We start from the raw sequence: 12,610 nt of genomic DNA, 5'->3' as shown, positions 1-12,610 counted from the left end.
ATATGGAGAGTGATGTCATATGCTGCTTTCAATGACACCGGAGACAGTAACAGTCTTAATCACCAGTTGAATACTGTGGAAATTTGGCCAAACCCGCCCCTGGGACCCGTAACACACGCACCCACATGTATGTTTGCAGGGCTTAATCATGACCAAAGTCACCTTTCAAGCGTGGCTGAAACTCTGGGAACGTGCCTGAGTCAGCGCCGGACCACCGCTTCAAATTGTTCAGACCCGGAAACTGAGCCCAGAAAATGGGAGTTGTGGTCTCCACTGAGTAAATTAGTAACAGTAACAGTAACTCCTGTTAATTCATTTGAAGGGCTAGAATCAAGACGGCAGTGGCGGGCCGTGCATTTCACACCTAGGCCTTCAGTGATGTTCTACACAGTCCTACCTGAATTATTCCACCTCTTAATACCATCATTATGACGCCATGGCTCTAGAAACTATACAATTTGACAGAAACGCAATACAACCGGGCGTTGCATCACCTCAACATAGTCAAGTACAACAGAGTTTTATTAATATTTCTGAAGCAGTTATAATCAATAAATCCGCATTTACAATTAAGAGTGTTAAACTACCAACTTTAAGATTGCTTGGATTGCCAGCGTCGGGGTTGGCAGTTCTCTTCTCACGATGTCTAGCTTTTCTTGAAAAGTTTGTCTTGAAAATGGCATAATCATCTGCGATATGGTGCAGTTCTAAATCGATCTCTTCTCCTCCTTCAGCCATTGTGGGTTGAAAAAAAAAACAGCTTGTAGAAATCTACACAAATTAGCTTGTTCAAGTTCAGTTTGCTAGCTCTGCCTCTCATTAGTGCGTATCCAATCAAAAGACATGCATGTGCTGACGTTATCGTACGCTTGCTAGCTGGCCCGTAGTAGCCAACTCGAAAACTGATTGGTTAACGCCACAGTTTTGTTTGCGTTCACTTTAAGCTACAGGCGACCGCAATGTTGATTCTGAAGGCCTAAGGGCAGATTTCATGGACCCTGGCAACACATTTAGGCTGAAATATGATAAAAGGTCTAACATAAAGGCCAGCCCTCCAAATCTCATTCTGAGGCTGGAAGCAGCGCAACCAAGACGAAAGCTATGAAATGAAGAGAATAGACTATGGGGAATAATTTATTACATCTTTGTGGAAAAAATATATCAAAAATAAATGTATATTCTGTTGATGTTTAGGCCAGCAGAGAAGGCCTTGATGGCCCTGATGGCCGCCACTGCAACAAGGAAATATCAGCTGATTTATGTTTTGTGTGTGTGTGTGTTTCTCAACTTCTGACAAGGGAACATAGTTTGTGTTTGACCAATTAAGCCCATTTTCTTGTGTTGATTAAATGCTTATGTTATACATCAAAAGCCTGTTATGGCGTCTACTGCCATACTTGTCACACTCTGTTGATCTGCGGGGGGTGGGGGACTCATCTTTCATTTTGGTGGTGGCTCTTTGAAGACCTCAGCAGCACAAAAAGGGTTAAGGCTTGTCTCAGAGATGCAAAAAGAGAGGGAAGGCAAAGCAAGGACAAACTATCGATCCTCTGCTGGGTGAGCTGCCAGCGTTTCATAAAGGTTCATAGTTTCTTCCAAATCGTACGTCTCTGCACCCCTTCTCACTGGCCCCCCTCTGTTCTTCTTTCCCCCTAAGCTCTAACAGCGGGGGTGAGTGGTAGTGGTGCAGTTCTAATGTTTGTAGTTCAAACTTAAGTGTCTTGGCTCTTTACAAATTTTGCAAATCATTCTTCAGTTGACAGTACTTCACAGGGCCTTAAAAAGCAGCCCGGGGATCTATTGGGGGTCTTTATAGACAAAATTAGCTTTTTTTTATGAGAAGTAGTGGCTCGACTTTTATACAGTGGTATCAAAAGTGATGTCTGGGACATTTTGAGGCCCTTAAAGAACGATCCATCTATTTTCTATACCTGCTTATCCTGTAGTATCCAGAGTCTATAGGGGGGATGGAGCCTATCACAGCCTTCACTGGATGCGAGGGTACACTCTATCACAGGCTTAGCACACACAGACACTCACACAGACACAGACACACACAAACACACACACACACACACACACACACACACACACACACACACACACACACACACACACACACACACACACACACACACACACACACACATTCTCATCTATGGGCAGTTTAAAGGTTTCCAGCTGACCTAAGATGCATGTTGGTGGATTGTGTGAGGAAAGCATGCATTGAAACTGCACATGACGTTTTGCGTAGATGGTTGGCTTTCAGTATTTAGATTGAGAGATTAACGGTGATATAATGATGCTGCATTGACTTCTCCATGCTTCCCTGTGCATGAAGGAGCATGCTTTGTGGACTAGAAGCCATTCATGGTCACTACTGCAGACATTATAGTCAGTGTGGCATCTTGTTTTTAACACTGCATGTGTAGTTTGTGCGGCTGTGTTCACAAGTTATCAAGTTTAGAGTGTAACAGAGCACTGGTGTTTGCCCATATTTTTCCATATTTAGAGATTCAGCAATTCTTAATTAGAAAGGAGACCAAACTATTTCAGTGATGAATTGTACATTTAAAAAATGAATGAATAGAGTATTTTAAATGTGTCTGGAGGTGGTCTTAAAGGATATTGCTGTTGAAACCCAGGAGAATGGGGCAATAGTTCAAATGTACTATTATATCACGCCATATATTATTTTATAAACCCATAAAACCACAAAGACACCTCCAGTTACACAACTTATTGGCCTAATAAGCTGCAAAATGTCTCAAAAGAACGACAAAAAAAGAGAGCTGAAAATGTGAGTGTGTGGACATAGTAGGTTTATCTACTTTGGCAATTTCCCTGTTTGGAATAAGTTTCAGACTCTTTGCCAAAAAAGAGCATCCAATAATTTCAAGTGTTTTTGAAGGTGAAAAGAAGTTAGAGAAATATAATAAGGATTTTGGTGAGTTATTCTCCCGTGAATGTGTTTATTATTATTATTATTATTATTATTATTATTATTATTATTATTATTATTATTATTATTATAGTTGTTGCTATTACTTTCTGGACAAGGAGTACTGATGATGCACCCGCCCTCGGTGTCCTGCTAGTCCTTTAAGTCGAGCAAGGTGCAGATCGGGACCCGGCGGGGGAACAGCTGAGAGCGACGAGAGAGGAGAGAGCGGAGAAGAGGCTGAAGTTGCACCGCCCCGGTCCAGGCAGCAGCGCCCGAGCTGATAAAAGCTCAGATAGTGATTGAAAGTGATGGTAAAAGGATTTAGCCTGGGCATTAACACAGAGAGAGAGAGAGAGAGAGAGAGAGAGAGAGAGAGAGAGAGAGAGAGAGAGAGAGAAGGAGGGAGGGAGGGAGGGAGGGAGAGAGAGACAGATTTTCCATAAAGCCTTTTTGTCTCTCTTTCTTTCTGCCCTTGAGCATCCCGGGTAAAAAAACCGAGCTTGTAAAGTAGGAAGAGGAGGAGGGAAGAGGGGAAGAAGGGCGGGCACAAAAGGCTTTTCCTCAAAGTCAATATTTTATACTTTTCACACTCCTTGACGCTGGATTTCAGTGCTCCTCTATCAGCTCCTCTTCAGATCTAGGACACCGATCCACGGTGCGCAGCCATCCCCGGCGCGGTAGAAGGGGGGGAGAAAAAAAGAAAAAAGTATCCGGCAGAAGGCAACAAAAAAAGAAAAGCACACAAACAGCGATCCGGGCAGTGAGATAACGGGGGAGCACGGTGAGGACCGCGACGGGAGACGAGTACAGTGGATGAGCCTGATCCGGGGGATTTGTTTAGCGGAAGAAGAGGGACGTTAACACAATCCCAATCGCCGCGCCAAAGTGCTGCTCTTCTCCTCCCGGATGCACGATAGAAGTAAGTCCTTCAATCTGATATGATCGCACTGTATTTTAGCACAGAATTTTTTTTTTTTTAAAGAAAAAAAGAACCTCTTGAAGTCAGCGCCGGGCAGTGACACGGAACATCCGGACCACTCCAGTAAACAACAACATTCTTTGACAGAGTGATCCCAAAGAATATGTATGACATTCCAAACAAACCAAGTGATGATTTCGTGTCAGGAATACGCGATGGTGCGCGACGGGATGCACTGGAAGCTGACACACCCCTGGAAAACTGACAGCAGAAGGGGGGCAGCTTTTTTGGGGGGGGGGTTGGGGGGTAGGTGGGGAACGGGACTGTTCTTGACAAGTCCGGGCTGAACCTGAACTTAGAGTCCGGAGTCTTTTGATGGGATACAGGCTGTGTGCAGGGGGACTCGGTATGAGCCAGTGTGGGATGAGATCCGGGATTATGATCAATAATGAGTCCACACTGCAAAAAATACCTACAACAAAGCTTGTTTTCTGGGGATCATCAGTCTAAAATGATCATTTAATGTGTGAGTAAATGTATGAGATAGCTTTCGATGAAATTAGAAATAATTCATAGCATGGGAAGACATATTAGACCTATTATGTTGCCATATAAAACGATTTGGACGAGAAGAATTCTACCTAAACATTGAGATGATTTGTAACTTTAATTAACTCTGAGTCTGCACGTTTAGCAGTTTTCTAATAATAGCAGCCCACATGGTAGATATCTTGTTGGTTTTGCAGTGCAGATGCTTTTTCCACAACATCCACACTGGAGACGTGTAGTAACAATGACAAGTTGCGAGCACAGGCGCCACCAGCACACGTGTTTTTACGCACAAGGTTACACACACTTGACAGCACTTCTCAGCTGTGTCTTTATCTGCAGTGGTGGAAGCAGAATTATAATTATCCTTAGTTTTGCCGTTTTTTAGCTTGTGGAACAAACGACTGGATTTTACTACAGTATTTATAATGGCTAAGTTAATAATGGTTAACAAGTTTGGCTTGAAAAATGCGCTATGTGATTATTCAGGATAAATGAGGGTGAATTGCTGAATGTCATCCTAACTCTCTCTCTGTCTCTGTCTCTCTCTCTCTCTCTCTCTCTCTCTCTCTCTCTCTCTCTCTCTCTCTCTCTCTCTCTCTCTCTCTCTCGCCTGCCCGCAATCCGCCACAGGACAACCGGATGAGTCTGACCAGTGCGCAGCTTCCAATGGATCTACCTGAGGAGACAACTTTGGCTCCATCCTCCCCAGTCGGACCCGCTGCTCCCCGACAGGACGTCGCCGTCTGAGACATGGATCCGTGTTGATGCTACACATTTCCCCCCCGCCCAAATTAATCACCATAACATTTGACGCCTCTGCATCCCACCGCCCAGCTTCCTCAGGAAGTCAGAAGCCCAAACAACAAGGTGTCTCCCTCTGGGCTCTCTGGGAGCCGTCTAGACCTGTGAAGAAACACTGAATAAAGAGCAGAGTCTTTCAACTTTGAGGGACTTTATAAGCGTGGAGGCGAGTTCCGCTCATTTCCCTTCACTCCTCCAGTTGACTGCACAGCTGTATGGCGGTAGAGATGTTCGTCGTTTCCCTATGATCACCGCTCCATGCGCTTCACCTCTCCGCTGAGCCCCGTGGCCCCCCTCGCCCAGCGCCGGACCCCACTCCCGCTCCTCCACACACACACCCCCCCCACCCCCACCTGCCATGCTCCTCCAAGCCGCGTTGTTGCTGCTGAACTGCCTGGCCTCGACTCTGGGCCAGTACGAACTGTGCAAGTCCCTAGTGAGCACGGATGAAGGCTCGGTGTGGGAACATTACGCGTGTCAACCGAAGCCGGTGTTAATGAAAGACCACATGCGGATCAAAGTGGATCCGCCCGGAATCACGTGTGGAAACCCGCCGGAGAGGTTCTGCACCCTGGTGAGTTCACATCGGGACTTTTCCTAAAATCTTATAATTTGAGTGTTTATATGGTAAAGTTGTTAAATGGGCTCAATCTTATTTCCGAGTGCTCGCCAGTGCATAACACTTAGTGATCGCGCGTTACTATCACCTCCCGTCGACTTGTAAAGTTGTGAAAAGTTCCTGTGGTTTCTGTCATCTCATCACGATTCACATGACAATACAATTCAACGGTGATTTTTTTTCATAAAGAATCACCAAAACGTCCATAGAGAAACCGATCGAAGTCACCCTGCAGCATAATCTGTGTCAGCTGTTCATGTGCCCAGTAACCTAAGCTCCACAATATGATGGATAAATGCAGCACTTCTCATATTTAGTTAAAAAAAAGAGTGTGTTTGGCGCATATCCAGCCATCGGAAAGCCAGCAGATAGGTGAAGTGAACGTTTTTAATAATTCGTAAAGTTGCACAAACGGCTTCCATCGCATTCCAAACACGCAGAAGGCGAAAGTGTGACACCACAAAGGTAGATTTGGATGGATTATCCTTTCCAAACATTGCCAGGTGGACATTGACAGGTGGGCTCATGCAACTCTTAATTGTGTTCTCAGTGTACGAGTGTAGTTTGAAAACTGTTCTTTCATAAGTCAACACACGCAAGGTCACGGAAGCAATTCATGCTTCATTGTGGGAAGAAATATTTGACTTGTCATGTAATTAGTCAGGGTCAGGCCAGGTGTCAGGTTCTAAAGTGCCCCCTTTTGGTTTGCTCCTGAAGGCATCGCAGAGACTTGGCATGGCTTGGCTTCACCGTGAGAGGTCCCGAGGTGTTGTTTACATTGGTATGGAGTTGGCAAAGGCTGGCATCCGGTTTGATTAGAGTTTATGGAGGGCTTCCCACTTCCTCTGGTAAAAGGTACATAACCGGACCTTTTTAGTTTCAAGGACAGTCAAGGATGAGAGGAGGGAAGTCTCGTTAAAATGTATGCGACAGCAATATTTCACATATTTAAGCCTGCAGGCTGCTTCCCATCCCGGATAATTTAGGTGTAATAATTTCAAATAAGGGTTATAAAATCATTGTAACCCTAAAGAGACTGCAATTAAGATGATCCACCTTTTATTTTTAAGTTCGACATTTGGGGTACCAAGGTTTGACTGACTGCATGTGAGACAGCGAGTTCTGTCTCCTCATGGTCTCTCTGTGACTGAATGTCCAGCTGCCAAACTGGCTTGTACTGAAGGTGCTAGACTTGGCTCAACAGACATGAGTCAAAAAATGACTCTAGATCAACAGTGAAAGTGTGTGTGTACAGAGAGAGAGCGAGAGAGAGACACGTCTGTCCGAGTCAAATTATGCAGTTATCTCATGTTGTTAATTAGGTGTTTGTATTCTGTGTCATTAGGGAGTTTGTTATCTGAAGACGTCTTTACAAACAAACTTCCAACCCTAACATCTATCCACACACACTAACATACCAAAAACATACTCTGCACACACACGCACCCACACACCACCTCCCTCCCTCCTCGCCAAGACTGTTTACAGTACTTGAGGGGTCATTTGACAGGAGCAGGAACGGATATCGTGCGCCATGGATACCTAATGGTTAATGATTTGTTTAATGCGGAAGTAGCGGAAAACCACTGTCGTCTTTGAGAAAGCCTCTCCAATGACTTCTCTGGAGAGCAGAGACAGACGGAGGGAAGGGAAAGAGGAGGAGGAGAAGTGAAGAGAGATGCTTGCTGCCATAACATATTGACGTCTGCCCCCTAATGGCGCTGGCCTGGAAACTTCTATAACTATGAGAGTTTCTGAGTGAGCGATGATGAAATATTGATGGGGTCGTTAATGGGCTTCCTTACAAGGGTTGGGCGGCACTGGTCCATCCCTGGGATCCATGTTGATCCACGCTGCCAGGGAGATGAGGGGGAGAGAGAGAGAGGGATAGAGGACAGGGCTTAGTCAGCACTTTCACATCAGACGAGGGTCTTTATTGTAGACAATTCTGGTCCCCCTCAGGTCGTCTTCCACTGTGGAGACATTACCCAGGCTGGGAATTAAGGGAACGAAGACGCATTGAGAATTGACACATGTGATTCCTGATACAATGTGATCCTTTGATTTTAGGGTTACAAACATACACCTTTGTAAGACTTATTTGACAGATTTAAGGTTACAGTTGTATTTATTTTACAATTATAATAATCTAAGCTCCACAAACAATGCTGAGGTGGAAGCACACTGTCAAATTACAGTGCATATTTTATCACATATCTCTTAACCTCAGACTGGACTCCAAATAGAGGAATCCATCTTCACACACACGCACGCACGCGCGCACACACATATGAGCACGCACACACACACGCGCAGGCACGCACGCGCACACACACACACACACAACACACACCTCTCTAACACCTGGCTATTGCTTGGCATTGTTTGTATACAGATCATTCATTTTCTTGAAAGCAGGGTTTCTTTCTCCTCTCTCACTCTTCTTACCCAGGGATTTTGCAGATTTACAGCAAAGCCGGTTTCTTATCTAATTGGTGTGCTTTTACATTCACTCATTCAGCAATCCCACAAGTCAAGGGAAAGTCAGTGCATTGAATGAGAAAAAAAAGAAAAAGAAAGAAAGACTGCATCACCCAATACGCAGAGCTGCTCATCTTGAGACAGACTGCGGAAGATGCAGAATAGTTTCCCCCCCTTCTCTCACCCTATGAATTCTGCCGTATGTTGCCTACACCTCTGGGAGGATTCACTTTTGCCGTTTTGATGTAAGGGATAGCTCCTCCCGAATGTGTTGGTTTACATTACTTTGGTCCCTCCAGCTCCACAGGGATGCATTTTTTCTACTCTGTTTATCTCTCTTGTTCTCTGGGAATGCAGCATTATGTCTCCTCAGCCAAACAGGCCAGCATGTTGGCTTCTTTCAACATGACGGGGCTCCACATAACACTTACGAAGATGCTACTGTCACTTCTTCTATGTTCGGCGCTTTGTAGTCCCTCTGTAGGATAGATATACAGTCTATACAGTCAGAATGTTGTTGGAGATGATGGAGTAAGGGGGGCGGGGGTGTGAAACAGAATATGGAGTGTGTTGCAGAGGGGAATGGCTAATGATGAGGGAGAGGTGAGGAAGATCCAAGCTTAGCTAAGCAAAATGATGAAATCGGACCAGAGTTTCACAGTAGTACACATCCTGTCGATATGAAGATTTTGCATTCCACACAGTCTCTGTGCGTTGTTGTTTTCTGCTTTTTTCAGTTTTTGCTTTTGAACCAAAGCCCTCTGTCAACCAACTAACTTGGGCTGAGAATAGAGAGCGAACCGCATGCAAATGCGATGCATGCATCCATAAAGAATTCCACAGTGTGTGATGGCGTTAAGAGACAAGTGGGGAGGGGCGGGGCGGGGGGGGGGGGGGTGTTTGGCGTTGAACCCCTGTGCAGGTTTTGGCCACTGCGCTGAACATATTTGTGAGTGTACGAAAGACAAAAACACACCTTCCTGTACCACAACAGCTTTGCCCGTTTTAGAAGGTAGGAATCAGCCAGCTCTAAAAATAGACATGAGAGGAGAGAGAGAAGCCACGCAGCAGTAGAAGGGGAGCAAGCAGAAAGGGGAGGAAGATGGCAGCTGGTAGCATGGAGCTGTGCTTCCCAGACTGGGCCCATAGCCACATTTCACACACCCCGCCCAGAGTCGCCCTGCCAGGCCCCACTGCCCTGCCCTGCCCAGCAGTGGGCCGTCAAAGGTCGTGCAAAAGGGGCCGCAACGCCCAGCGACGGGCTCTCCCTCATGTGCCTACCAAAGGCAAAATGCAGCCCAGGTGGCCAGTGTCCTAATAATACACCCCCGGAGGTGAATTTGGGCACAGCACGAGCCGGTCTGATAGTGCAAGCTGTAATTAACGAAGGTAACAGAAAGAAGAAGACAGCTAAGGAGAGCGACAGGAAGAATGACTGAATGTGTGCAGGGGAGATGGGGGAGGGTGGAATGATGTAATGGAATGGCTCGCTTCCCCGGTAGGATACAGTTGAACGCGATCAGAGTGTTTAGACGTGTTGGTAGAATAGGAGGACAGTTTTAAGTGAGATTTATCTCCCAGCCAGCTGATACTAAGAGGGATCGGCTGCAGAGACTCAGGACACCTGAGGTGAACTCATCTCAGCAAACCACCTGGGGCTGAAGGCTGTTTGCAGAGGTGCCACCATATGTAGAGACGCTATAGAGATGCCTGTGTGTGTGGGTGTGTGTGTAGATGTGTGTGTATCATCGATGTATGTTGAGCACATTTGGGCGATGATTTAATATCTTTAACACTTCAGAACACCACAGTTTCTCAATCTTGACTCTTTAATGTTCAGCATATCATGGACCTGCTGGTACATAAAGACACATCACATAAGGCTTAGACATTCATTTAAGTTATAAACAGTATATAAAGTTTCCTTGCCTCTGTTGTCATTACAGATAACAACTTTTATCTGGATTCACCTTATAAAAACAGTTGTGTGTCCCTGATATTTTGTACATGACTTTAAATACTGAGTTTCTGTCACAAGGTCTCTCGCCCCAACTGTGGGCGGTCTGAGCTGGATGGCCTGTGCTGCTGCCTCAGGCATGATGTCCCTGTTCTCTCTACTCCTCTTGCAGTGTAACACAATCACGCACGCGTACAGTAAACATTTACTTTCAGTCGTACCCACTAATACGGACATTCCGACACATTTACACTCACCGTCCTGTCCCGGAGACTCCTTAGAGAGCACAGAATGTAGAATTTACCAGCAGATATCACTGTTTCAATTAACAGAGCTACAAAGCTTGTGTACTCTTAAGTTGGTATTCATTCAATAAACACAGGCAAACTTCATTTGAGGTATGCTAACAATAAACGTCAGTATGATGGAAAAGCTTCCAACAAAATGAAAGATTAAGTTTATAAGTGAAAAAGCAATATCCCTTTCTCTGCCCCTCAGTGGCCTTTTTAATGGGAGGGTCATTTCATTTGATGTTTCTCCAAAACAAAATAAATTGTGTTCTCTGAGTGTGTGTCTCTACCTTTATTCCCCTTGCCAGCAATATACCATAGAAACTTCTATAAGTGGTGCAAGAAATAAAAAGGGTAGAGGGGACAGTGTGACGGAGGGATGGAAGGAGAGATATTTTGAGGAGAGAAGTGGTCATAAAAGAGGCAGGGAGGGAAGGTGAAGCCATGGGAAGAGGCGAAGATCGCAATTTTCCTCGTTTTATTTGAGTGTAAATGCATAATGGCAGCTTGCTGGATCTGTAGACAAACAGTAAAGTTTTGTGGTTGTCGTTGGAAACTGTGCTTAAACACTGAAGAAACGGTCCAACTAAAAATCAATGTTTGTATAAGACAATTTTAGAAACATTGCAGACCTCACTTAGAACTGAAATATGAATTTTCTCCCTGTAGGCCGAGCACATGGCAAAGCGTCGGAGCGTGAGCACATATTAATGAGTTTTTTGAATCATATTTTTAATCCGGCGAGTGAAAAAATAATGGAGTAAAAACACTGAAGTCACTCAGCGCAGGGGCATCATGGCGGCTGTTGTTTAGGAGACGGGATCTCAGTGAGGATAATTGCTGGAAGGGCTTAGCAGTCGGGCCACCTGCCGCAGCAGTTGGCCAGGATCTGTGTGTGTACTCGCTTGCACGTGTGTGTGTGTGTGTGTGTGTGTGTGTGTGTGTGTGTGTGTGTGTGTGTGTGTGTGTGTACCTTTTGAGCGGGTGTTTGCGGGTGTGTGTATGCTGGCATGAAAATGTGGGCCAGTACAGGGGACAGAGTGGGATAAGGAGGGCTGGGCAAACAAAGGGCTTAAACATAACCTCGTGTGTAAGACTCTCGTAGGGAATAAAATCCATCCTCCCTGTATCACATAGCACCTCTACTGTAGCTAATCCTGCAGGCCCGCAGAGGTCAGAGCTACGGGCCACAACCTGCCGCTTCCAACCCTTTGCTGCATCAAGACAGAAAACACGAGGCGATGATTGATAAACTCTGAGTGCAGTAGAGGCATATTCAACCCAGAGGTGTTGTTTATTTTTTAACATGATCGCCTTCCTGGATTAATTTAATCCCGGTTATCCGCTACAGATGAGATGATGTCATCTCTAGGGCTGAGCTGGTGCAGGGTCGTAGTTGAGTGTCATGGTCACGCCCTGGCTCTGAACTTTTCTATTAACCCCAGTATTGCATCTATTTAAAGGCTCGCTATCTCCCCTTTGTACCACTGACTTTGCTCTTTATCTCGGACACATGTGGGAGCATAAACGTGGCCAAACACACACACACACATTTTTGGAAGGAATCCTCAATGGAGTTTTGCGGTGTATCTGGGACAGTGTGACAGTGAGATCATTTTCAATAGGATTTGTAGGTTGAGGGTCATCCTCGGAACAACAGGCTTCTAATCCAGTCCCGCGTGTGTGTGGACACGTGTCTGGGCCGAGGTCAGAGGCGAAACACTAATGGAGGCCGCGGAACACGGCCAGGCCACTTTGGACTAAAAGCACTCTCCCTCTGACTTTCAATAAACAAGTGCAGCAGGAAATGGTAAGACGTAGGTTTAGGTGGAGAGGTTACTTCATCAAATTCCAGGTCTAATTACAGTTTCCTGTTGCAGTTGTTTATAAGCATAGTAGATTATCGTGCTAAGTGTATTTGCAGTGACAGTGATCTCTGTCTGAGTCTGTACAAGGAAAGATAATTGGGTTATCAGATAGAGAACAATACTGCTGTGTTGCTCCAGCGAGGAGAGAGATACATTATCTGCAGTTTCTGCTACAAAGA

General features: G+C 45.4%; 1 protein-coding gene across 1 annotated transcript in view; it reads left to right on the top strand.

Annotated features, from left to right (window-relative positions):
• The first annotated feature begins 3,438 nt into the window (after positions 1-3,438).
• ntng2b (netrin g2b) overlaps positions 3,439-12,610 on the top strand; it is a 45,410-nt gene continuing 36,238 nt past the window's right edge. Inside the window, exons 1-2 of the mRNA XM_076158746.1 lie at positions 3,439-3,863; positions 5,046-5,790. Of these exons, the coding sequence (XP_076014861.1) occupies positions 5,575-5,790 (216 nt within the window). The 5' untranslated portion in view covers positions 3,439-3,863; positions 5,046-5,574. The remainder of the gene's footprint in view (positions 3,864-5,045; positions 5,791-12,610) is intronic.

Source organism: Genypterus blacodes, unplaced genomic scaffold (assembly GCF_046128005.1).
Source record: "Genypterus blacodes isolate CSIRO-AG114 ecotype Tasmania unplaced genomic scaffold, CSIRO-AGI_Gbla_v1 ptg000085l_1, whole genome shotgun sequence".
Classification (NCBI taxonomy): Eukaryota; Metazoa; Chordata; class Actinopteri; order Ophidiiformes; family Ophidiidae; genus Genypterus; species Genypterus blacodes.
The sequence above is the reverse complement of the archived record's forward strand: the minus strand, read 5'-3'. Positions and strand labels throughout refer to the sequence as shown.